We start from the raw sequence: 20,927 nt of genomic DNA on the forward strand, positions 1-20,927 counted from the left end.
TAACGGAGGTGCCCAAGTCTCGCGAGAGTCATGGGGGCCAGGGAGAGGGAGGGATCGAGACTAGGTAAGAGCAGTGAATGAAAGTGGAGGTAGCTGGACGCGGGAGGAACCGAGAGCCTAGCTCTCTTCACCTATACTTTCGAGGCTCTGGACTTATCAAGCACTGACTGGGCTCTATCATATTACACGCCCTAGGCAGGGGACTGAAAGGGATGGACGCAGCGAGCATTGACTACTCTTTGGGAAAATGTGGCCACGAGAGGGTCGAGAAAGGGGTTTTCGTCGTTTCTAGGTTTGTTTGTAAAGATGTGAGAGGCTGAGAGAAAAGAGCCAAAGGAGAGGGAAAGGCTAATGAAGGTTCACTAGCCTGGGGAGGCGGGATGCCCTGCAGGCGAATTCAGAAGGAAATTTAGGGGAAGGGATTAACTGTAGACTACAGGCAAGTCACTTGTTTTCTACTAAAACATTAGGAAACAAGAACATGCATGCAGATGGATGTGGAGGTAAGAGATATCAGAGAGATTGCTTGGTGACACCATTTTTATGGTTGAAGTTCATAGGCAAGGGGACCAAAAGAGTGAAGAAAATTTGGGAGAGGAATCTGAATTTGGAAGGCCTGGTTGCACGTGTCTTCTGAGTGTGTGGATGGGTCACTTTTTTCTAGCAGAACTCAGCCACCTGGCTGCAGAAGCAGAGAATATGGATTGTAGCATTTGCGCAGGGCTTGGGATTCATTACCAAAAAGAAATTGAGAGTGCTGTGAGAATATAACTCCGGTGCAGACTGGGTAGAGGCTGATGTACGAGTCATAAAACTGCAGGCCTCTATAATATTGAAGACCAATGCAGTGTGAACAAGGTTGTGAGGGCCCTGTGTTAGGGTGGCAAACTGAAGTTCATAAGTTAAACAGTACTAGGAGACAATAAACTCCAGGACAGAGTCATGGAATATGGTAGCTGAAGTGGAGGTGAGAAGCTAGAAAAATCAGATATTGGAATTCAGAGGTAGAGAAGGTAGGAGACCATAAACCAGGTGCTAAAATCTTTAGTCAATGTGGGGATGACTAATAGCAAAAAGGAAGACTAACGAGTAATATAACTGAATAGTGTGAAACCTGTCAAAACAGATTCTTACTCAAAGGACAATCAAAAGAATGTGGATTGCACCCATTCCTAGAAGCATCCACAGTTAAGGACTGAGGGGGAAGTGGTGGCCCTGGAGAAGAGCCAAGAATAAGAGATGACAGGTTGAAGGAAGGATCTGAGAACAGGATGAGGGTGTCAGAACAGAAAAGGGGGAGGATTTGAAAGTGGAGAAATTTTAGGTGCTGCCAAGGTTAACCATTTAGTGGGTAGTGAGGTAGAGTGGAGAAAGAATTTGGAGTTTAGATCATGGTAAACATAATCATGGGGTTAAAATGTTGAGGAAGGAGGAGGAATTCTGAGGGAGGGACACCTGGGAGATGAAAGGGGAGAGGGTATTGAAATGTTTAAGAACGGTGGTGTGCTCAGGGAAATAGCGTTCCAGTTGTGGCAAGAGACTAAAGATGCGGAAGAGGCGTGGGCAGGGAGGTGCGTACAGCAGCTGCATCGAGCAAGCAGAGCTTAGAGGGCAGGAGAGCATTTGCCAGGCTTAATGGAGGTGTCATGGCTCAAAGCTTCCCTGTCAAGAATGGTTTATAGGTGTGCTAAATGGTGAGCCCTTGGGGCCACTAGGGTAGCCAGGCAAGACAGTCTCCTCTGGCCACAGGCAGCCTCATCTGTTTTATCTCAGAGTGCCCTACAAATATTTCCTGGGTCATAACATAAATGTGATCAAGAAGTCCTGTCATAGCTGATGTCTGGTTTTGCATCATATGACTTATCTTTGCCTCTTCACCAGCACCAGCCTAGTGTCTGGCATACAGCAGGTGCTCAAAATGTTTTTCTTTTTAATACATTCTTTTTAAATTAATTATTATTCATTTTTAGTTGCACTGGGTCTATTGGGTCTTCATTGCTGTGCGCGCGCTTTCTCAGTTGCGGTGAGCAGGGGCTACTCTTCGTTGCGGTGCACGGGCTTCTCACTGTGGTGACTTCTCTTACTGCGGAGCACGGGTGGCACGTGGGCTCGATAGTTGTGGCTCGCAGGCTCAGTAGTTGTGGTGCACAGACTTAGTTGCTCCATGACATGTGGGATCTTCCCAGACCAGGGCTCCAATCTGTGGCCCCTGCATTGGCAGGCGGGTTCTTAACCTCTGCGCCACCAGGTAAGCCCTCAAAATGTCTGATGAGCTGTTGCTGTGAGCTATACCGGGAGTCAGGGGAACTGGGTTCAGATTTGCCTCTGCAACTGATTTGTTGTGTCGATCATGGTCAAGTCCCTGTACGATCTATGCTACCATCTCAGATTCTCCATCAGTTTCAAGAAGGAGTTGGACTAGAATCCATGGTTCTTAATAACTTGGGGGATCATGACCTTGGAGAATCTGATGAAAACCAGGGACCCTCTCCCTTAGAGCAGCACACAGGTAGCAGTAAACAAATGTGCCCTTTTAGTTTGCTTGGCCTAGATGCCCACAGTCAAACAAGAACTCATCTTAAGGGATTTAATCAACTCAAGAGCTTCACTACCTCCTCATCACGAACTACCTTCAAGAAGCCCTCTAGCAGAGGTGAAAGCACTCTTCTTAGCGCTGTCTGTAATATAACCCTATCTCTGGGCCCTTGTCTTCTGAATAGACTCTTACTGGCTTGAAACCCCTGAGCTATAGGACTACTTAATACACCCTGTAAAATAAAGCATCTACAGTACTCAGTGAATTACAATACCCAACAGGGTTGGATGGAGCTACAATATTAGATATGACCTGAGAAATCTGAGCACTGAAACATGATTCATTTTAGACCTAATTCATGTTTTGTCTGATTTAGAGGAACTTTGTATGAAGTTGTCCCGGACATGGAGCATGAAGTACAGGAAGGGAAAGATGCTGCCTGCCTTACGAGCGTAGGGGAACAGACTCTTTCTGGGGAGGTAGTAGACTCTTATCTGGGGAGGTAGATAGAAGGGGATAGGGAGGGAATCACTAGACTGGTAGTCCAATGAATTGGGTTCAAGTACAAGCCTCAACACACCTCAGTCTCTACGTGACCTGGGAAAAAATATCCCGGAGGTAAGAAATAATGGCACACGGTATGTAAGGGAAGTCATGAAACTGAATCCCAGCCATGAAACCTACTTGCTGTACAGTCTTGAGAAATTAATCTGAACCTGATTCTGCATGAGGACCCTTGTAAGAATTTGACTAGATCCTTTACGAAACACATCTAGCACAAGCCTGCCACAAAGTGGAGGCTCAATAAATAGGAACTTGATTACTGGTGCTCATGAGGGTTAAAGGAGAGGTCACAGTGCTAACACACACAGTACTATTATACTGCACTTGTTCTTAATGGAGACTGCTGGCAAGGGAAAACCAAGTACCTTATCTATGACTTTCTGTGCAGCTATGTCTAAGATGTGTCTGGCTGCCTTTTTTGAAAGCCTTTCCCTTCTCCTTCACTGCAGCCCAGTGGGGTGTGCAGACTCCAAGAGACAAAGAAGACTAGTCCTACCTAGACAGCCAGGTTACACCATCTGAAACTGAGCAATCAAAAAATACCTGAATCCCGTTGGGGTTTGCAGTCCTCCAGAAAACGAACAATTTTAATTTGGTGAGGTGTTACCAACTCTTACAAGAAGGAAGGAGAAAACCAACTGATCCTTCCTCAAAGCCTATGGCCTTGCACACAGTAGACAAAGTCAAAAGCTGTTCATTTGCATTGTACAGCATGGGAATAAAACTTTTTTGCTATATACCTCAAGTAGATGATTATGCTTACAACTGATATTTAAAGTTTAGGGACATCATCTAGACCTTTCTGTAATAGTTTTATTTCAAATATATTTTTCAGAAAAATTAAACCCTGAAAACTGAGCCCCCATTTTCCCCAAACTGCTCTCAAGGAGGATTTTCTTCTTGTGATTAAGAAATTAGGCTCCATGTTCTTTTCTCGGAGTTTGTAAGGAAGAGGCCTTAAAACCAGTGGCAACTTCTATCAAGACAGACAAGCTTTCAACACCTAACACTGTAAATCCATATAAACTATATATAAAGATGCAGGGTGAAAAGCTGAATATTTACATCCTGAATCCTGTTGTGGTTTGCAGTCCTCCAGAAAAAGGAAAAAAATTGTTAAGGGGGAAAAAAGTACTCAGTTCTTGCTGCATTTGCCAGTAACTTACTGAGTGGTACTGGGCAGGTATTGGGGCCAAGTTTGCCCATCTGTTTAGAGGAGGGAAGGTGGGGATTGAGGTGGTGCCTGTGTTCTCTTCCAGTTGACGTTTGAGACTGGGTTCTTCACCTTTTGGCTTATCTTCATGGTAGAACCAGTCTAGGCCAAAGACAAAATCCCAAATAATGCTCTAACATGTGCTCATTTTATTTTATATAAGGTTCTAAATCAGCATGCACGAAATTCTGATTAAGAATGGTGGTTGGCTGCGTACTGGAAATTTTAAGACCGTTATATCAGGTTGGAAGTAAAGTGAACTTCCTACCCTCTGGTTCCTCCTTTAAATAAGGTTTTAAAATTTTTTTATCTAGATTCCCCTGTGGACCCTTTGCTATCATGTGCTGTTTATATAGAAAGAATCCCATAACTTGCTTTGGAGACCTGCATCCTGAAACCAAAATAGCTCATGATACAGCCTCTAAGTCATCATTTATTGATTTATAGAGCACCCATCACATGATCGAGGTGCTTTACAATACAGTAAACATCACAACAGAACTCACATAGTTAAATACAATCAACAAATTACAGAACTAAAAAAAAAACAAACAAACAAAAAACTGGAATGAAGCAACATTATGTCAAATTTCAAAGATGCTGAGAAGTGGCAGTACACAAAAGGTAATTCCACCAACTGGGGACCAGACAGGCAAAGATACACAGGCACCACAACCCCAAACGGGGAGATTTGTAGAGGGTGAATGAGCATATAAAATAAAATTTCACAACCAAGAATGAAGGCCATTAAAGACACTATGACACCCAAGTAATCACAGAACTAGTGGAATAACCTCACAAAAATATTACCTTGTAATGACAAGAAAACCAACCTCATTTGGATTTTAAACTCACAAGAGGCCAGAAAGCCACTGAGATCATCTATCCTATTATGAGCACAGACTGAAATCGATAAGCCTTTACAAGAACTTGGAATAAATTTAGGAAACAGGCAACGGTTCTACAATCCATAAGACTATGCAGGTGTTGTTGATGGTTGGCACGAGGTCAGGGAGAAAAATCCTTTTCCTAAAGCAGACAAGACTCACACTAATGATGAGGCACTGCTGGGACAAAAGCCACCTGGATCAGTGTCACTTGAGTGTGGTTTAATATCAAATGTAGAGGCATTTAGATTCACAGTCAGATGAACACTGGGAAAGGCACAGATGACACCTCTGACAGAGGAAAAGAAGCCAAAACATCTCTCGAGGCCTGTGTTTCCATATGTAGCACACTCAGGGCACCAGGTGGAAAGGGGTGTCATGAGACATGCACTCATTCCTGGCTCTCCTTCTACCCCCCATGATCTAGCCCTAAAGAACACATGGTTACACCAAAGTAACTGCATTAATGTGGCACTTAAAGTTCAAGAATAGTTGTCCCTGAGTTACTAGGTCATTTGCTCCTCTCTGAAGAGTCAAATCCCAGGTTTTAACTCAAGAGATTGCTAGCAGAATTACAGCAATAGGAGAACAAAATTCAGACTCCATCTTGCCACAAGCAAGCACCATGTGAACAATTTCTGATTTAAGAATAAAAAGGGATTGCATTCAAAGTCCCAGGTAGGCATGCAGTACTGCTGGCACTTTGGGGCAACAGTGTTTACAGAGTCTTTGAAAAAGTAAAGTCACACGCCAAGTTCTCGAAGAAAATTGGGCTGCAATGAATCAAACAATTTCACATTCAGCCATTACACATTTATGGGCTTTTTTAATGCTTCAGAGTGAAGAAGAGACTGACATTTAGAAAAATCACTCTCTACTGTGACTACATCCTCAATTATTTTACTTCTGCTTTAAAAGACATGCAAGTTCATAAAGGACTGGCTCCTTGCAGGAATCCTTTCATTCTTCTGCCCAAGCATTTCTCCAAACCCCCCAGAGCAGAGATGCACCAATTCTCACTGATTCTCACAATTAATCACCATGTCCCATCAGGTACTGTCTCAAGTTCTATCCCTTATATGCCAAAGACTACCTCCAAGTCCCAGCCTCACACCAAACACAGAGGAACCTGGGCACACCTTTAACACTGCACATGCTCATTTTACATTTCCTGAAATTATTTTTGAAAACTTATGATATGAAATATACTTATGCTCAAACAGTAATAAAAATCCAAGTGCAGTATGTCAGTGGCAAAATCTGTATATGTCAAATAACAAAGCCTTTACATCCCTGTAATGCTTTGGGATTCACGTAAGAATCTATACAGAACCCAATACATATACTGCCATGGCCATGTGATTTTCAAGTATTAAATTTGTTTGCATAAGGAAACAACCTGAGATTTTTCTAAACTGCACTTCTCTGGCACTCAGTATTATAACCTTCATTCAATACAATAAAAGCCAACAACTTGACAATTATTGGAAAAAAATTATATTTTGGAAGAACTCACTACATAAGGTGACAGAATTCCAAAATCAAATTACATGAAAATATACATCGCAATTTCTTTGTACAATAGGTGAGAAAAATCTGCAGTATAGAGGATAGAGGCAAAGAAATATGAAGAGCTAAGGAGAAGGGTGTGTGGGTAAACAGCATTTTTAATAGCAAACCCAGAAATTAAGTAGAAAGCCTGCAGCTGTGCATGCTTTATTCATCCAACCTTCACATTAGGTAACTGAGGGCAAAAATAAAACCAAATCAGAATTTTGTATTGTTTGGGGTAAATTTCAATCATTTTAAATCTGAATTGAATTCAGAACCAACTCTTTTTAGTTCTTGGGGATAATGACTGAATTCAAGAGCTCTCAACAATGAAAAAAATGTTATTGCTATATCCAATCCAAGAGATGGGTGCAAGTATAATACAAAAGGGATGAAGCACCTAGTGATGACCATTCCTCTGAAGTCATCATTAAAAATCAAGTAGTTGCTTATTGAGTGTTTCAGTATTCGAACTAAATGATCCTGGCAGACAGAAGAGACAAAAGCAAAGGGGAGTGTGTCAAAACAAAGAAGATACAAAGTTTAGTAAGTGAAAAGAGTTTAATGAAGCCTCAATGGTTTAAAGGAAATTAAATGGAAACTTTTAATCCTAATTGCTTTTTATCTGACATGCTTTAAGGAGTCTTTTAAAACTGATAAGAAACAATGAATAGGGAAAGAACACCTGCTAAAATCTTTTAGAATTTACACGATTCTTATTCTACTACAAGAAAGCATTATTTGGTACAAGGTGTGTTTGTGGATGTACATGAACAGTATATATATTATCCGGATCATGTTGTGCTATGTACAGGTCTTTACAATTCTTCCTGAAGGTTAAAACAGTTCATTAGAATTCAAAATGCGTAATCATCTGTAAGTTGGCACTTGTTAGGCTCTTGTCAGCATTGATACTGGCATGTTTTATTGCAGCCCAGTTCCAGCCAGTGTTTGCCAACTTGTTACAACAGAAGTCCAGCAATAGGTGGGTAGAGTGCAGGAAAAACAGTGCCATGTTTCTCAATTGGAGACCTACAAGAAAGCAAACAGCATTATATAATGATTTTATAAATTACAAAAGAATTGATTGATTAGAAATTTTTATTTGTATTCCATTTCTTGGGAAACAAATTTTTCATTTCACTTTAAGCTCACTTTTGTGCTTTTCCAATATGATAGCCACATACAACCATTTCATTTTAAATTCAAATAATTGTTAATAAAATTTTAAATTTAGTTCCTCAGTCACACTACCCACATATCGAGTGCTCAGTATGTCTACTGACTACCATGTTGGACAATGCAAATATAGATTATTTCCATCAGTGAAGAAAGTTCTATTACTAAGCTTTAACTTAGATTTCTCTAGGTTCAGTCCAAACCTATATTATCCGTGAAGCCTCTGACAACTGACCTCTCCCAATTAGAGTTCCCTATTGTTTTGTATCTGCTAATCTCATGTGTTCAATTCGACTAGAAGAACCACAGCTAAATAAAAACAACTACCACCTTATCGAGTGCTTATTATGTGCCAAGCAGTATACAAAGTGCTATACAAACTTATCTCATGTAATGCTCATAATCACCATATGAAGGGGTTTCCCCCATTTTACAGAGAAAAGAGAGACAAGGTCACAGAGCTAATTAATAAGTGGCAGAGTTTCCTGTTCAAAAGGTTAGAAAAAAACACTAGTTTCAATTAAATTTAAAAAAGTCTAATTAAATGATTGGACTTTTCAGAGCTTTTATTATATGAATGTGTCCTTTGAGTATGTAGCGGGAGCAGGGGAGGAGAATACCTATTACTATTACATCGGATCAAGTACTCCAGAAACACTGAAGTCTGTATCACCTGCCAAGCCAATGCTGGTCACAAAGAAGTCTAATAGAAGATGACTGGGAATCCAAGGGATATAATTTTAAACTCCTAACAATGAAGCCAAATGTACTTAGAGCCATGGCAAATATTTAACTCACACCAGATGTGTGAAAAGTTCAGTGTGTCTTCTAAATCCCCGAATGAATTTATCAATATTACAATCACCCGAATTCAACCATACCAGAGGTCTGATGTGGGCAAGAAGAAAGCTGTGGGCTTATCTATGGCCGAACATGTGCCTATTTCCTGAATTTAGACTACCTCCCTAAGACAGCTCCTGAGAAGTAGAATGACTGCTAAATTTCTCTCCAAAGGGCTCATACCAATCAATGTAAATGGTCCCCAGCAAAGCACTGAATCCACCAAATATGAATATACCACCTTCACCAGCAATCAGGTTCTATTGTTTGCACACAGATACACATATGTGCACACGTTTTATTAGAAAATCTAAAGACATAGACTGATACTCATGAGAAATCATTATGAATAGGACTGTAACTTTTAGGTTATGTTACTTAAGTGTTTTTCCAAAGACTACATATCACACCCAAATTTACCCCTGCCCAGTTAACCTCTCAGGGCTGAAAAAGAACTGGGTATAGAGCTCGGGCATTCAGTAATCATTCCCTTATGATATGAACAAGAAATTTCAGGGTCACAAAAGAACCATTTAAAACCTGTTTCCATGTGAGGTTTTAAAGAAAAATACTCCAGAGAGGACTGACTATAGAAAGTCATTAACTACCTAAAATCAGGTATTTGAGCCTTTTAGTAGTTAGGAAGGTCCCAGCTTTAAATAGCTTTAGCTTCTTCTTCAGCAGGAAAAGAAAAATCTATTCCCCCCGCCCCGCCTTTAAATAAAATATATTCTAAACAGACAAAAGGCCTTGGTACAGAAAAAGCAAGTTTGTTGTTCTTTTCTCTAGAAAGAGAAATGTGAAACTGAATTACCTGCATAACACTCAAATAAACGGTGCTGACCTAAAACAGTCATTTACAATTTGTAAGCATATCCCATTTCTGGTTTAAAATAAATCTTCTGTTGTGTGACTTTGTTAAAAAATCACACCATTTTTATATTAATGGAAATTATATCAACTGTATGTCTTTACAAAATAACTTAAGTATCTATTTTTTGCCTCAAACTTACACTTCATTATTCTTGATTTCTAACCTACAAATCTGGAGATGGTTTAGTTGGAAAGTGTCTTGTTCCATTTATTTCTAAAACTAGAATCAAATCATTAGTTTTCCATGTGGCTACACAATTTAATCTTTCTAAAAGGCCTAAAAAAATAAAAAGCAGACAAGCGTGATTTCCAAAAAAAAAAAACACTTTTTTTTAACACTTTTTGATGTTAAAGACAATATTGAAAGTAATTCGTCATTCAAGGGTAAGTGTCCCAATAAGCTCAACCATTCTTAAGTGAAAGCAGTCCATGAGTTAAATAGCTTAGTATATCAAGGAAGTTTTCCCCATTATCTTTCACACAGATGATTCCAAAAGTTCCAATTCATTCTACACTGCCACCAAATATACTACTTACTAAACAACAACTCTCCCCCTTATCACCAATCCATCTGTTTTTCCCCCAAACTGAACTATTCTTTTTCTTTTCCTTATGTCATGCACTGGTGACCATCCACACACTTCCTTTCTGAGGTCGGTAATACCTCACTCTCCTAGCTCTCCTCCTTGTGACCAGGCAGCCCACATGTTTCTGTCCCCTAAATGTGGAAATTGTGCAAGATGCTGTCTTTGGCCCTAGTATGTACTGCTCTCTATACCAAATGAATGGTCATCTCTACTCTAGAGACTTCTAATCTCACCCGCAGCCCTACGTCTAACCTCTGTCCTAACCATTCAGTATCAGTCATACTTTCTCAAAGCTGCACCGTGTTTCTACTCCCACTAGAGCTCTGCGAGTGGTTTAACCTTTTTTATGCCTGGTCTAACTGGCTAGGTGAACAGCTCTCTAATGGCCTGGATAATGTCTATGGTACTCCTACAGAGCCCCTTCTTTCCCAAGAAAACAGTGCCTTTGTAAATATTCATTAACAAGAAATGAGCTCAGGGTCAGCTGTTCTTGGTGTTACCTCTCATTTCAAGATATAAATCTTAATCCTTAATAACATGCAACTGTTAAAAGGGAAGCAGATATACATTATTGAGCTAGTAAAATATCAAGACAATGTTAAATGGAAAGTACAGAGTGTATGCTATGTATACATTTATGTTATAAACACAGACACAAAATCACACTTGTGTGTACATGTGTGTTAGGGGGAGAGTAAGATTTCTGAAAGATTAAACAGTGTTTACTTCTGATAGCAGAACTGGGGAGCTGAGATGGAAAAGAGATTTACTTTCCCTTATATATAGCTGCAACTATAAAGGTAGCAGTCAAATTCAGAAGGAACCAAAATAGAGCCATGATATTTATGGGTTAGAGAAGATGTTTCTAGAAGGGAGATCAATAGTCAATTCAATTCAATTGCTACAGAGATTAAAAATCAAAACTAAGGGACTTCCCTGGCGGTCCAGTGGTTAACACTCCCCACTTCCACTGCAGGGGGCACAGGTTCAATCCCTGGTCGGGCGAACTAAGATCACACACGCCTCATGGTGCAGCCAAAAAAAACCCACTAAACTAAAATTAAGCCTTTGGATGTGGCAAACAGGCAGCCCCTGGTTTCCTTATTACGTTAGTTTTCTGTGGAGAGGGAAGAAGGTGAGGCAAATGTGCTGGAAGATTGACAGTTTAAAAAAAAAAACAGGGCAAAGCCCCTTTGTTTCCCAGGTCCCTCTCTTCCTCCCTAAAGTTAAGTAGTACTACAAATTTTAAGAATTTTATATATTTCTTCTAGTCCTTTCTTTTTAAAAAAACGTTTATTCTATCGGATAACTATGATAGAATAAAATATAGTTGGTTTTACTTTATAATTTACATAAATGATATCATACTTTTTTTTGCAAATTGCTTTTCCTACTCAAGATTTGTGTTGAGGGCTTCCCTGGTGGCGCAGTGGTTGAGAGTCCGCCTGCCGATGCAAGGGACACGGGTTCGTGCCCCGGTCTGGGAAGATCCCACATGCCGCGGAGCGGCTGGGCCCGTGAGCCATGGCCGCTGGGCCTGCGCGTCCGGAGCCTGTGCTCTGCGACGGGAGAGGCCACAACAGTGAGAGGCCCGCATACCACAAAAAAAAAAAAAAAAAAAAGATTTGTGTTGAGATTTAACCATGTGATTATATATTACTAAGTCTACATTAGGTATTTTAGCTGATACAATAGAATATTGTAACTGATATTAATAGTAACTGATCAATTCTGATAGGCCTTTTAAAAATTACACACAATACTGCAAGCAATATCCTTGTATCATGTCTCTCTGTACACATGTGCTGGAGTTTCTCTAACCTATACACCTAAATCGCAGGATACGTGTTTTCAAATTGAGTAGATATTACCAAATTGCTCTCCAATGTTGACAGAACAACTTCACTCATACCAGTATTTCAGGTACACCACTTCCCGAAATCTTCACCAACACTTGGGTTTCTTGCACATTTTGGTTTTTGACAACCTGATGGATTTGATGTCATCCCCTGTAACTTCGTATTTCTGCTTACAAATACAGCTGAATTAATTTTTGCATGTATAACAACAATCATCTTTCTTTTTGCTTCTATTTATTATCTATTCATATCATTGTCCTTTGTGCTGATATTTTTCTTATTGCTTTGCAAAAGTCTGTAGATTCTAGATAGAAATCCTGAATATTAGATTTACAGAAAATTTTTCCCAGTTTGCCGCTTATATTTGTTTACTTTGTCTTGTCATAATATTTAAGTTTTTGGTTTTGATACAGCCAAATTTATCAAATTTTTTCCTTTTATGGGTGTTACTGGTGCCTAATAAATCCTTCTCTACCTTGATATTCTCCTGTATTTTGTTCTGATATTTGTTTTTCCTATCTGTCTTATGTTTTAAAATTTACTGGAGATAGCTTAGTCTCCTCCTTACCTCAGTCAACAAGATCACTATAGATCACCTGTATTAGTGGGAGTGAGGTGGATGCATCCTTGAAGCAGGTTCAGTAGAGTCTGCACTTTTCTTCATAATCTTACTGTAACACAAGAGATCAGAAAGCCTCAACGTTTAAGGAGCCCTAATTTTAAGGAGATACGGGTGAGATGTGGAGGCTAATCCTTAAATGATCTGAATATGAAACCCATCAAGGATGTGGTCCTATTGTGATAATCACATACTCCAAATGTGGTCTCAAATAAGCCATGAAGAAAATATGGCCACCTAGGAGGAACAGAAGCCGTATACATGGAGCCACATATACTTCTATTTGTGAGAAATGACTCTAGATTCATGCGTACACATATGCAACGAGGTAAGGCAGAAAATCTTCTATCTAACTGTGCTGGGTTACACAATGCCTACTATCCTGGGTGAGGTTATCTACGAAACAGATTCTCAGACAGGTATTTGTTTACTGGGAAGTGCTTCCAAAAACAAGAGTGAGGGAAATAGATCTAAGCAGAAGAAGATGAACTGAGGGGGGCAGTTGAAATAAAGGCTTCAGTCAATCCCACACTGGAATGGCCCTTCAGATAATTCCCAAATTGAGAAAAAAGTCCAAGCCTTTGTATCAACCCATCCCTTACCCAAACCAACTAGTCCTTGGATGCAAGTGGCCTCTGGGGAAGGGGACTAACTTGGGCAAGTGATCTCTTTTAGCTAAGGGCAACACTCCTAGAAAGCAACTCAGCTATGAGTTATCAGTAGGCAACATGCCCAGCAGGCTGGGATATGATTATTTCCCTCTGGACAGAGACAGTAACATCCACTACACCCATAGCTTATCTTCTCTTATCATCTTACTTATTCCCTGATGAAGCCAACCAGCAAGTTGTGAGTTGACCTATGAAGAGGCCCATGTGACAAAAAACTTAGGACTCAGTCAATGGCCTATAAGGAATAGAAACCTGACAAAAACCAGTTGACTGAACTTGGAAGCAGATCCACCCACCACAGCTGAGCCCTGAGATGGCTGCAGTGCCAACCAACACCTTGACTGCAGCATTATAAGGAGCCCAGAGCCAGAAGAGTCAACCAAGTCATACATGGAACCCTGGCCTATGGTAACCATGAGATAAGAAATGCTGTTTTAGGGCTTCCCTGGTGGCGCAGTGGTTGAGAATCTGCCTGATAATGCAGGGGACACGGGTTCGAGCCCCGGTCTGGGAGGACCCCACATGCCACAGAGCAACTAGGCCCGTGAGCCACAACTACTGAGCCTGCACGTCTGGAGCCTGTGCTCTGCAACAAGAAAGGCCGCGATAGTGAGAGGCCCGCGCACCGTGATGAAGAGTGGCCCCCGCTGGCCACAACTAGAGAAAGCCCTCGCACAGAAACCCAACACAGCATTAATTAATTAATTAATCAATTAATTAAATAAAATAAAATGACACTTAAAAAAAAAAAGAAATGCTGTTTTAAGTCACTGAATTTTAGGTAATTTGTAACACAGCAACAGAGAATTAATACAATCCCTCTAGCCTTGATACAGAACCAAAAGACCAAAGTCCTTTTGTCTAGTGGTATAGAATGTGGCCATGCTGCTGATCTATGGGAAAGGGAGGATTTGTTTCTCCCTATCTCCTCTCTCTTCATCCCATCCCACACCTGAATTAGAAAAAGGATATGGTTATTAATTATTAATAACCTTTATACAGGAGACACAGATACTACATGATTACACTTATATGAGGTATCTAAAGTAGTCACACTGATAGAAACATAAAGTGGTGGTTGCCAAGGCCTGAGGAGAGGAGGAATGGAGAGTTGTTGTTCAAGGGGTAGAGAAGTTTCAGTCGTGCAAAATGAAAAAGCTCTAGAGATATACTGTACAACAATGTGCATATAGTTAACAATACTGTACACATAAAAATTGTTAAGAGGGTATATTTAGGTTGTGTGTTTACCACAATAAAAGTAAAATAAAGAAAATCTGGATCAAGTACATCAACACTAATGCTTCCAGTTAAAAGAAAATTATATAAGTTATAGATTTTGATGTAAAAAATTACATCATTAAAAAATACTAAATTAAATTTACTTTTCATTCAACCCAAATAGAATGTACATTTTTCAAGTGCTTCTTGTGGGTTTTATTTCACATCATCCTATCACAAGACTACAGAGACTGAGGATATTCAGAAAGTGCATGAAAAAAGCAAGTCTTTAAGAAGAGTTTGAGGGCTTCCCTGGTGGCGCAGTGGTTGGGAATCCGCCTGCCGATGCAGGGGACACGGGTTCGTGCCCCGGTCCGGGAGGATCCCACATGCCGCAGAGCGGCTGGGCCCGTGGGCCATGGCCGCTGGGCCTGCATGTCTGGAGCCTGTGCTCCGCAACAGGAGAGGCCGCAGCAGTGAGAAGCCCGCGTACCGCAAAAAAAAAAAAAAAAAAGAAGAGTTTGAGTGATAGACTAGAGCTCGCTAAATCTGCCACAAAGCAACAGGTTTCTACAGTATAGCCATGGGCATAAAAATCATGTAATGACAGAGACATTTAGATTATGTGGGGCTTCCCTGGTGGCGCAGTGGTTAAGAATCCACCTGCCAACACAGGGGACACAGGTTCGAGCCCTGATCCGGGAAGATCCCACATGCCGCGAAGCAACTAAGCCTGTGCGCCAAAACTACTGAGCCCGCGTGCCACAACTACTGAAGCCCACATGCCTAGAGCCCGTGCTCCGCAACAAGAGAAGCCACCGCAATGAGAAGACCGCGCACAACGAAGAGTAGCCCCCACTTGCTGCAACTAGAGAAAGCCCACGCGCAACAACGAAGACCCAACGCAGCCAAAAATAAATAAGTAAAAATAAATAACTTTATAAAAAATAATAATAATAAAAAATAAAGATTATGTGGGCACCTCAACCCTACAGCTTACCTTGTTCTGTGCATTAGGTAGATGAGGAAAACATAGGCCCTTTTATAGAAGGTATTAGTTAAGTCATGGAGTCTGATGTGATTTCTTAATTTAATTTTCAAATGATTTCACTTTTAGTGCAATCCAAACAGATGACTGGAATTGGGTATTACTGAGGCATTATTTCCCAACTGCATCATATCACATGTAACAAGAGCAGTAAGACAAATTCATAAATGGCTAAAAGTTAAGACTCTAGGTGCTACAGTACTTCAGAAAGGGAAGAATTTGCTTGGGGATGAAGAGCAATAACTTCATGAAAGAAGGGAAATTTGAAATGGACCTCATCTCAAGTGGCAAAAGAAACAGAACACACATTCCAGACCCTTGGCACGGGAAATGGGTCGAGTATTTGAGTTGAATGAATGACAAGATACATTTCAGAAAGAGGGGGACTATACGAGCATAAGAGGGAAGCTACTAGTAATTGTTAATCAACATACAATAGACAAGACTGGGTCCCTGAATGCTATTTAAGTACGTCTGCTTTAATTACTTTTTTGTTTGTTTGTTTTTTTGGCGGCACCACACAGCTTGTGGGATCTCAGTTCCCCAACCAGGAATTGAACCTGTGCCACGGCAGTGAAATCTTAACCACTATACCACCAGGAAACTCCCCTTAATTACTTATTAATCAATGTTTCCCAAAGAATGTTTGTCTTTGGCCATAGGTGGGCCAAAGGATCCTCATGATGAGGATGAGCTTCAGACTGAAAACAAAATGCAAAATCGTTTACTCAGTTCTTACCGATGAAAAACACACAGTTCAAAGACTATAATTTTTTACACAGAAGCCTGAGCTTAATAGTAACACAATAAGTTAGGAATAGTAACTAAAATTAACCATTAAAATATTAGAGCATTAATTTAATTCAAAATTCTGTCCTATCTAATGTCCAGCTGCCACACACATCCTCTACAACAGTGCACAGCCATTACAATGCACGAATGAATTTATATGTAGGACTTGCAACTTTAAAGAAGGATGTGTAAGCAGTGCTGACCTGTTTGCCAAGATTTCCAGTTATTGCTTCCTACACCTTTAATTGTAAGTTCTCAGTTTAGTTTCATCATTAACAGTATATTATACTGTTTTTCAATTAACCTATTCTATGCAAGGAGGTATTTTGATTCAACATTATTATTTGCCTCCATCTTCTTTTTACATGAACCTTAATCTTGATAAGTATACTTTAAAGACGTGTATGTTATGATCAAGTATAAATTAACTCTAATCCCACCAACAAAGAATATATAATCCCTTACAAAATTAGTTTGTGACACTTCATTCGTACTTATTTATTTTATTTGCAATATACTATCAAGGTAAAAAAAACTCTTGATTATTTCCTAAATTTATAAAGTACTGTTTATAAGGTAAAATCACACATAAGCTTAGGCTTCAACCTATTATTTCCTTCCTCTCAATTCGTTGTTGTCGCCAAGCTCTTTTCTGACTGGAAAATAGTATGGGTAAGGAAAACAAGCCCTGAAGTGCTTGTTGTTCCTAAGATATTGTCCGACCCATAAAAGAACCAATGCAATAAATGAGCTGAGCTTCGTGAAGACTAACATGGCAGTTGTATCCAGGACAAATATCTAGGATGAAGTGCAGGCCGACACAAAAGATGTTCAACTAGTAACAAGAACTTGACCTAAGGTGGTGGAAAGCAAGAGTCAAAAGAAAAGATGAGGATCACTGACTAGACATGTGGGAGGTATTAGATGTAATGATAATGAAATCAGGACAGGACTGTTAGCAAAAATAAACAAAACAGAAATAATTTGAAGACTGCAAGGTTATTGCTATATCTGTTGGGAACAAAGAGAAGTAAAGTTAATTTTCAGCATTTTAGGTTATTATAACAAGATCTAAAAGTAGATATGAGTCTTTTCAGAAACTTAGAGATAATCAAACATGAAAACAGAATGAAAAGTGGGTAGACTTTAGCTTAACTTCTGATTTACCTTTGCATTTGATACGTTTAATCATAAAAATCATAAATAAAAATTAAGACACTGTGATACCAGTTCAAGGATAGACAAGCCAACTAAGGAAACCTAGAAAGGTCAGAAACAGATCAACACATACCTGGAATGTAGTTTTACAACATAACCAACACTACATATCAGTGGTGAAAGGATGGACTTGTAAATAAATGATGCAGTCAACAGTTATATATTAGGGGGAATCAAAGGGTAAAGTTGAACTCCAACTCATACCATACATCAACCAATTTCAGTGAATTCAACACATTTGTGAAAGGCAAAACCATAATAACTTTTAGAAGACAGTATACAATAGTAGCTTTCTGATGGCAGGGAAGAAACTAAGACACAAAAAGTAAAATGCATACAGGAAAGAACTAAAAAATTAAACTGCATTAAAATTAAGCACCTTGTTCATCCAAAGACACCATGGAAAAAGTGAACTGACAAGGATACAAATCAATAACCTTACTGAAAAACAGGAAAGACCAGAATAAGCATTTCACAGAGGAAGTGTCAATGGTCAAACACATGTTACAATACGCAATTGCATTGGTAACTAAGGCAACACACATTAAGTCCATAATGACATATCATTTTACACCAGATCAAAAACTTTGGGAAAACAAACTTTGAAGAACTCTGATAATATCAAATGTTAAAGAGAATATGGAACAAATGGAATCCTTGTCCTTGCCAAAAGGAGTATAAATAGATGCAACATTTTGGAAGACAATTTGGCATTATCTACTCAAAGTGGTGTGCATATACCTTTAACTTAATGCCACCCCTAGGTATACACGCAAGAAACTTTTTTTTTTTTTAATTTTTATTTTTTGCCGTACGCAGGCCTCTCACTGTTGTGGCCTCTCCCGTTGCCGAGCACAGGCTCCGGATGCGCAAGCTCAGAGGCCATGACTCACGGGCCCAGCCGCTCCGCGGCATGTGGGATCTTCCCAGACCAGGCCACGAACCCGTGTCCCCTGCATCGGCAGGTGGACTCTCAACCACTGCGCCACCAGGGAAGCCCCCAAGAAACTTTTGTAGTATCTCTGCAACAAGAAACAAGGATAGCCACATTCTCTGTAATAGCAAAAACAGAGCAAAATAGGGGAATTCCCTGGTGGTCCAGTGGTTAGGACTCTGTGCTTTCACTGCCCTGGGCCCAGGTTCAATCCCTGATTGGGGAACTAAGATCCTGCAAGCCAGGAGGCATGGCCAAAAAAACCCAAAAGAACAAACAAACAAAAACACCAAGCAAAAACAAAACAAAACAACAAAAAAGCAAAACAAACAAAAGAACCCCTCCCAAAATAGAGAAATAATGCAATGAGAATCAAGAGTAATTTATCTAATGAAATACTAAACAGTGAAAACAGAAGAAATATAACTGCACATAACAAAGACCAATTTCAAGAATATAATGATGAGCTAAAAGTCACAAAAGAATGCATACATTATAATTTCACATATATTCAGTTCAAAAACGTGGAATATGTTGTTTAGGAATACAAACTTGATGAAATTATGAAGAAAAGCAATGGTAAACAAAGAATTGGGAATATGAAAAAAGGATGGGGTAGGAGGGGAATATAGGAGAAGTAACAAGTAGTAATAAAGTTCTTTTTCTTTTTTAATATTGATTGATAGATTGATTGGCCACACCACACAGCTTGTGGGATCTTAGTTCCCCACCAGGGATTGAATCCGGACCCTCGGCAGTGAGAACACGGAGTCCTAACCACTGACTGGACCACCTGGGAATTCCTAAAGTTCTTTTGCTTAAAATAGGTGGCCAGGTACAGGGATGTATCATGGATTCTGATTTTTTAGATGCTACGTTTCATACACAGGTTTTATCACCTCGATATTTGATTTTAAAAAGGGAAACCAAATAACTTAAATATCACACATTTGGTCAATTCATCTACACCATGTCCTCTTCTAAGCCAGATGGGTGGCTGCTATCTTTGGCTCCTTGCTAGACTTAAAACGGACTTGTGGACAGACGGTATACAATAAAAGGGAAAATCTTCCTACTGGCCCTATAAGTAATAAACAAGGAGATAAAGACGAATTAAAACAAGAAAGGTAGATGTTGAATATAAAATATGATCCTTCTTTAAAAAAAACTGGGAAACAAAAATTTAAGTCATTCTTTATTCATATAGCACAGTATGAGAAGATACAAGAAACTTCAATGCCTAGATTAGTCAAAGATGGCAAACCAAAAGGTAAAACGGAGGAAACTTAGCTTTAAAAAAAAACAGAACAGAACTTTATAATGAGAAATTTTACCATCAGTGAAAAGAAATAGACTGTTACCATACTAACAACCAGTTTAACACAGAATATCTAGTAAAAAACAGCTGTATTTACTGAAGGAAAAAGCAAGGGGATGACACTATTTCTGCTGAGAAATAAGAGACTACTGGATACTACCACTAAAAAATGAGGCCAATGAAAACAAGCAATTCAAATACCCAAATCACACAATTTCTAAAAACATTTATGACGTGTATAAAAATGCAAAAGAATAGGATGACTTTTTAAATGAACTTACCCTGAAATAAGTGAAGTTACAGCTGTTGAATAAATGTCACTCAAAAGCAGTCTCTTGGCTTTTTCTTACACAGCGGGCAACTTTCCTTTTGAATTCTCCATTTCTGTCTTCCCTCCATTCTTTCTGTAAGTACAAAAGTAACAGCAACTGATTTTATGTAAACTCCTCTTACAATCTCAAATACTAACTTTAATTTTGAATGTAATGCTTTGGTAATGTGAATACTTTTAAAATGTTAAAAAGTTGACAAGGTAGAAAAGTAGTCAAGAAACACTTTTGCAAGGCACTCTGCTAAGATACATGCAAATGACCTCTACAGGCAAAAGTCTCTTTAAAAAAGGAAAAGGCCCTGAAGATCATTAGCAGTTTTGTATTATGCTAAAAAGAAAGCTACGACTTACAAATAAGATATCCAGGCTATCTGAAGGATCACCAACTCTCCCTACTGGGTAGCAACCAGAAAATAAAGTAGACATAACAGTGCCTCCAATATCAAGTATATGGGTGTAATGCATCATACTGAGATGATACTGAGTACTATTTCTAGTGGGGGCGGGGGGATGAGGGGGTGGGACACATGACAGTGACAATATCACTATCACTGCCTGGCCCATAAAAATGGAACACAAAACAGCACCAGCATAGTTTCACAGGAGAATAGAGCTGATTTTACTTAGCATGTAAATACCAGGAAATTCTCACAAAAATGCCCAGCCCTTTTTTCCCCCCGCTATAT

General features: G+C 39.5%; 1 protein-coding gene across 1 annotated transcript in view; it reads right to left on the reverse strand.

Moving 5' to 3' along the window:
- Nucleotides 1-4,782: 4,782 nt before the first annotated feature.
- Nucleotides 4,783-20,927, reverse strand: part of UBE2G1 (ubiquitin conjugating enzyme E2 G1) — a 103,813-nt gene continuing 87,668 nt past the window's right edge. Inside the window, exons 5-6 of the mRNA XM_030861713.3 lie at nucleotides 20,192-20,314; nucleotides 4,783-7,783 (exon numbers count right to left, since the gene is read on the reverse strand). Of these exons, the coding sequence (XP_030717573.3) occupies nucleotides 20,228-20,314 (87 nt within the window). The 3' untranslated portion in view covers nucleotides 4,783-7,783; nucleotides 20,192-20,227. The remainder of the gene's footprint in view (nucleotides 7,784-20,191; nucleotides 20,315-20,927) is intronic.

The sequence above is a fragment of the Globicephala melas genome, chromosome 20 (assembly GCF_963455315.2).
Source record: "Globicephala melas chromosome 20, mGloMel1.2, whole genome shotgun sequence".
Lineage (NCBI taxonomy): Eukaryota > Metazoa > Chordata > Mammalia > Artiodactyla > Delphinidae > Globicephala > Globicephala melas.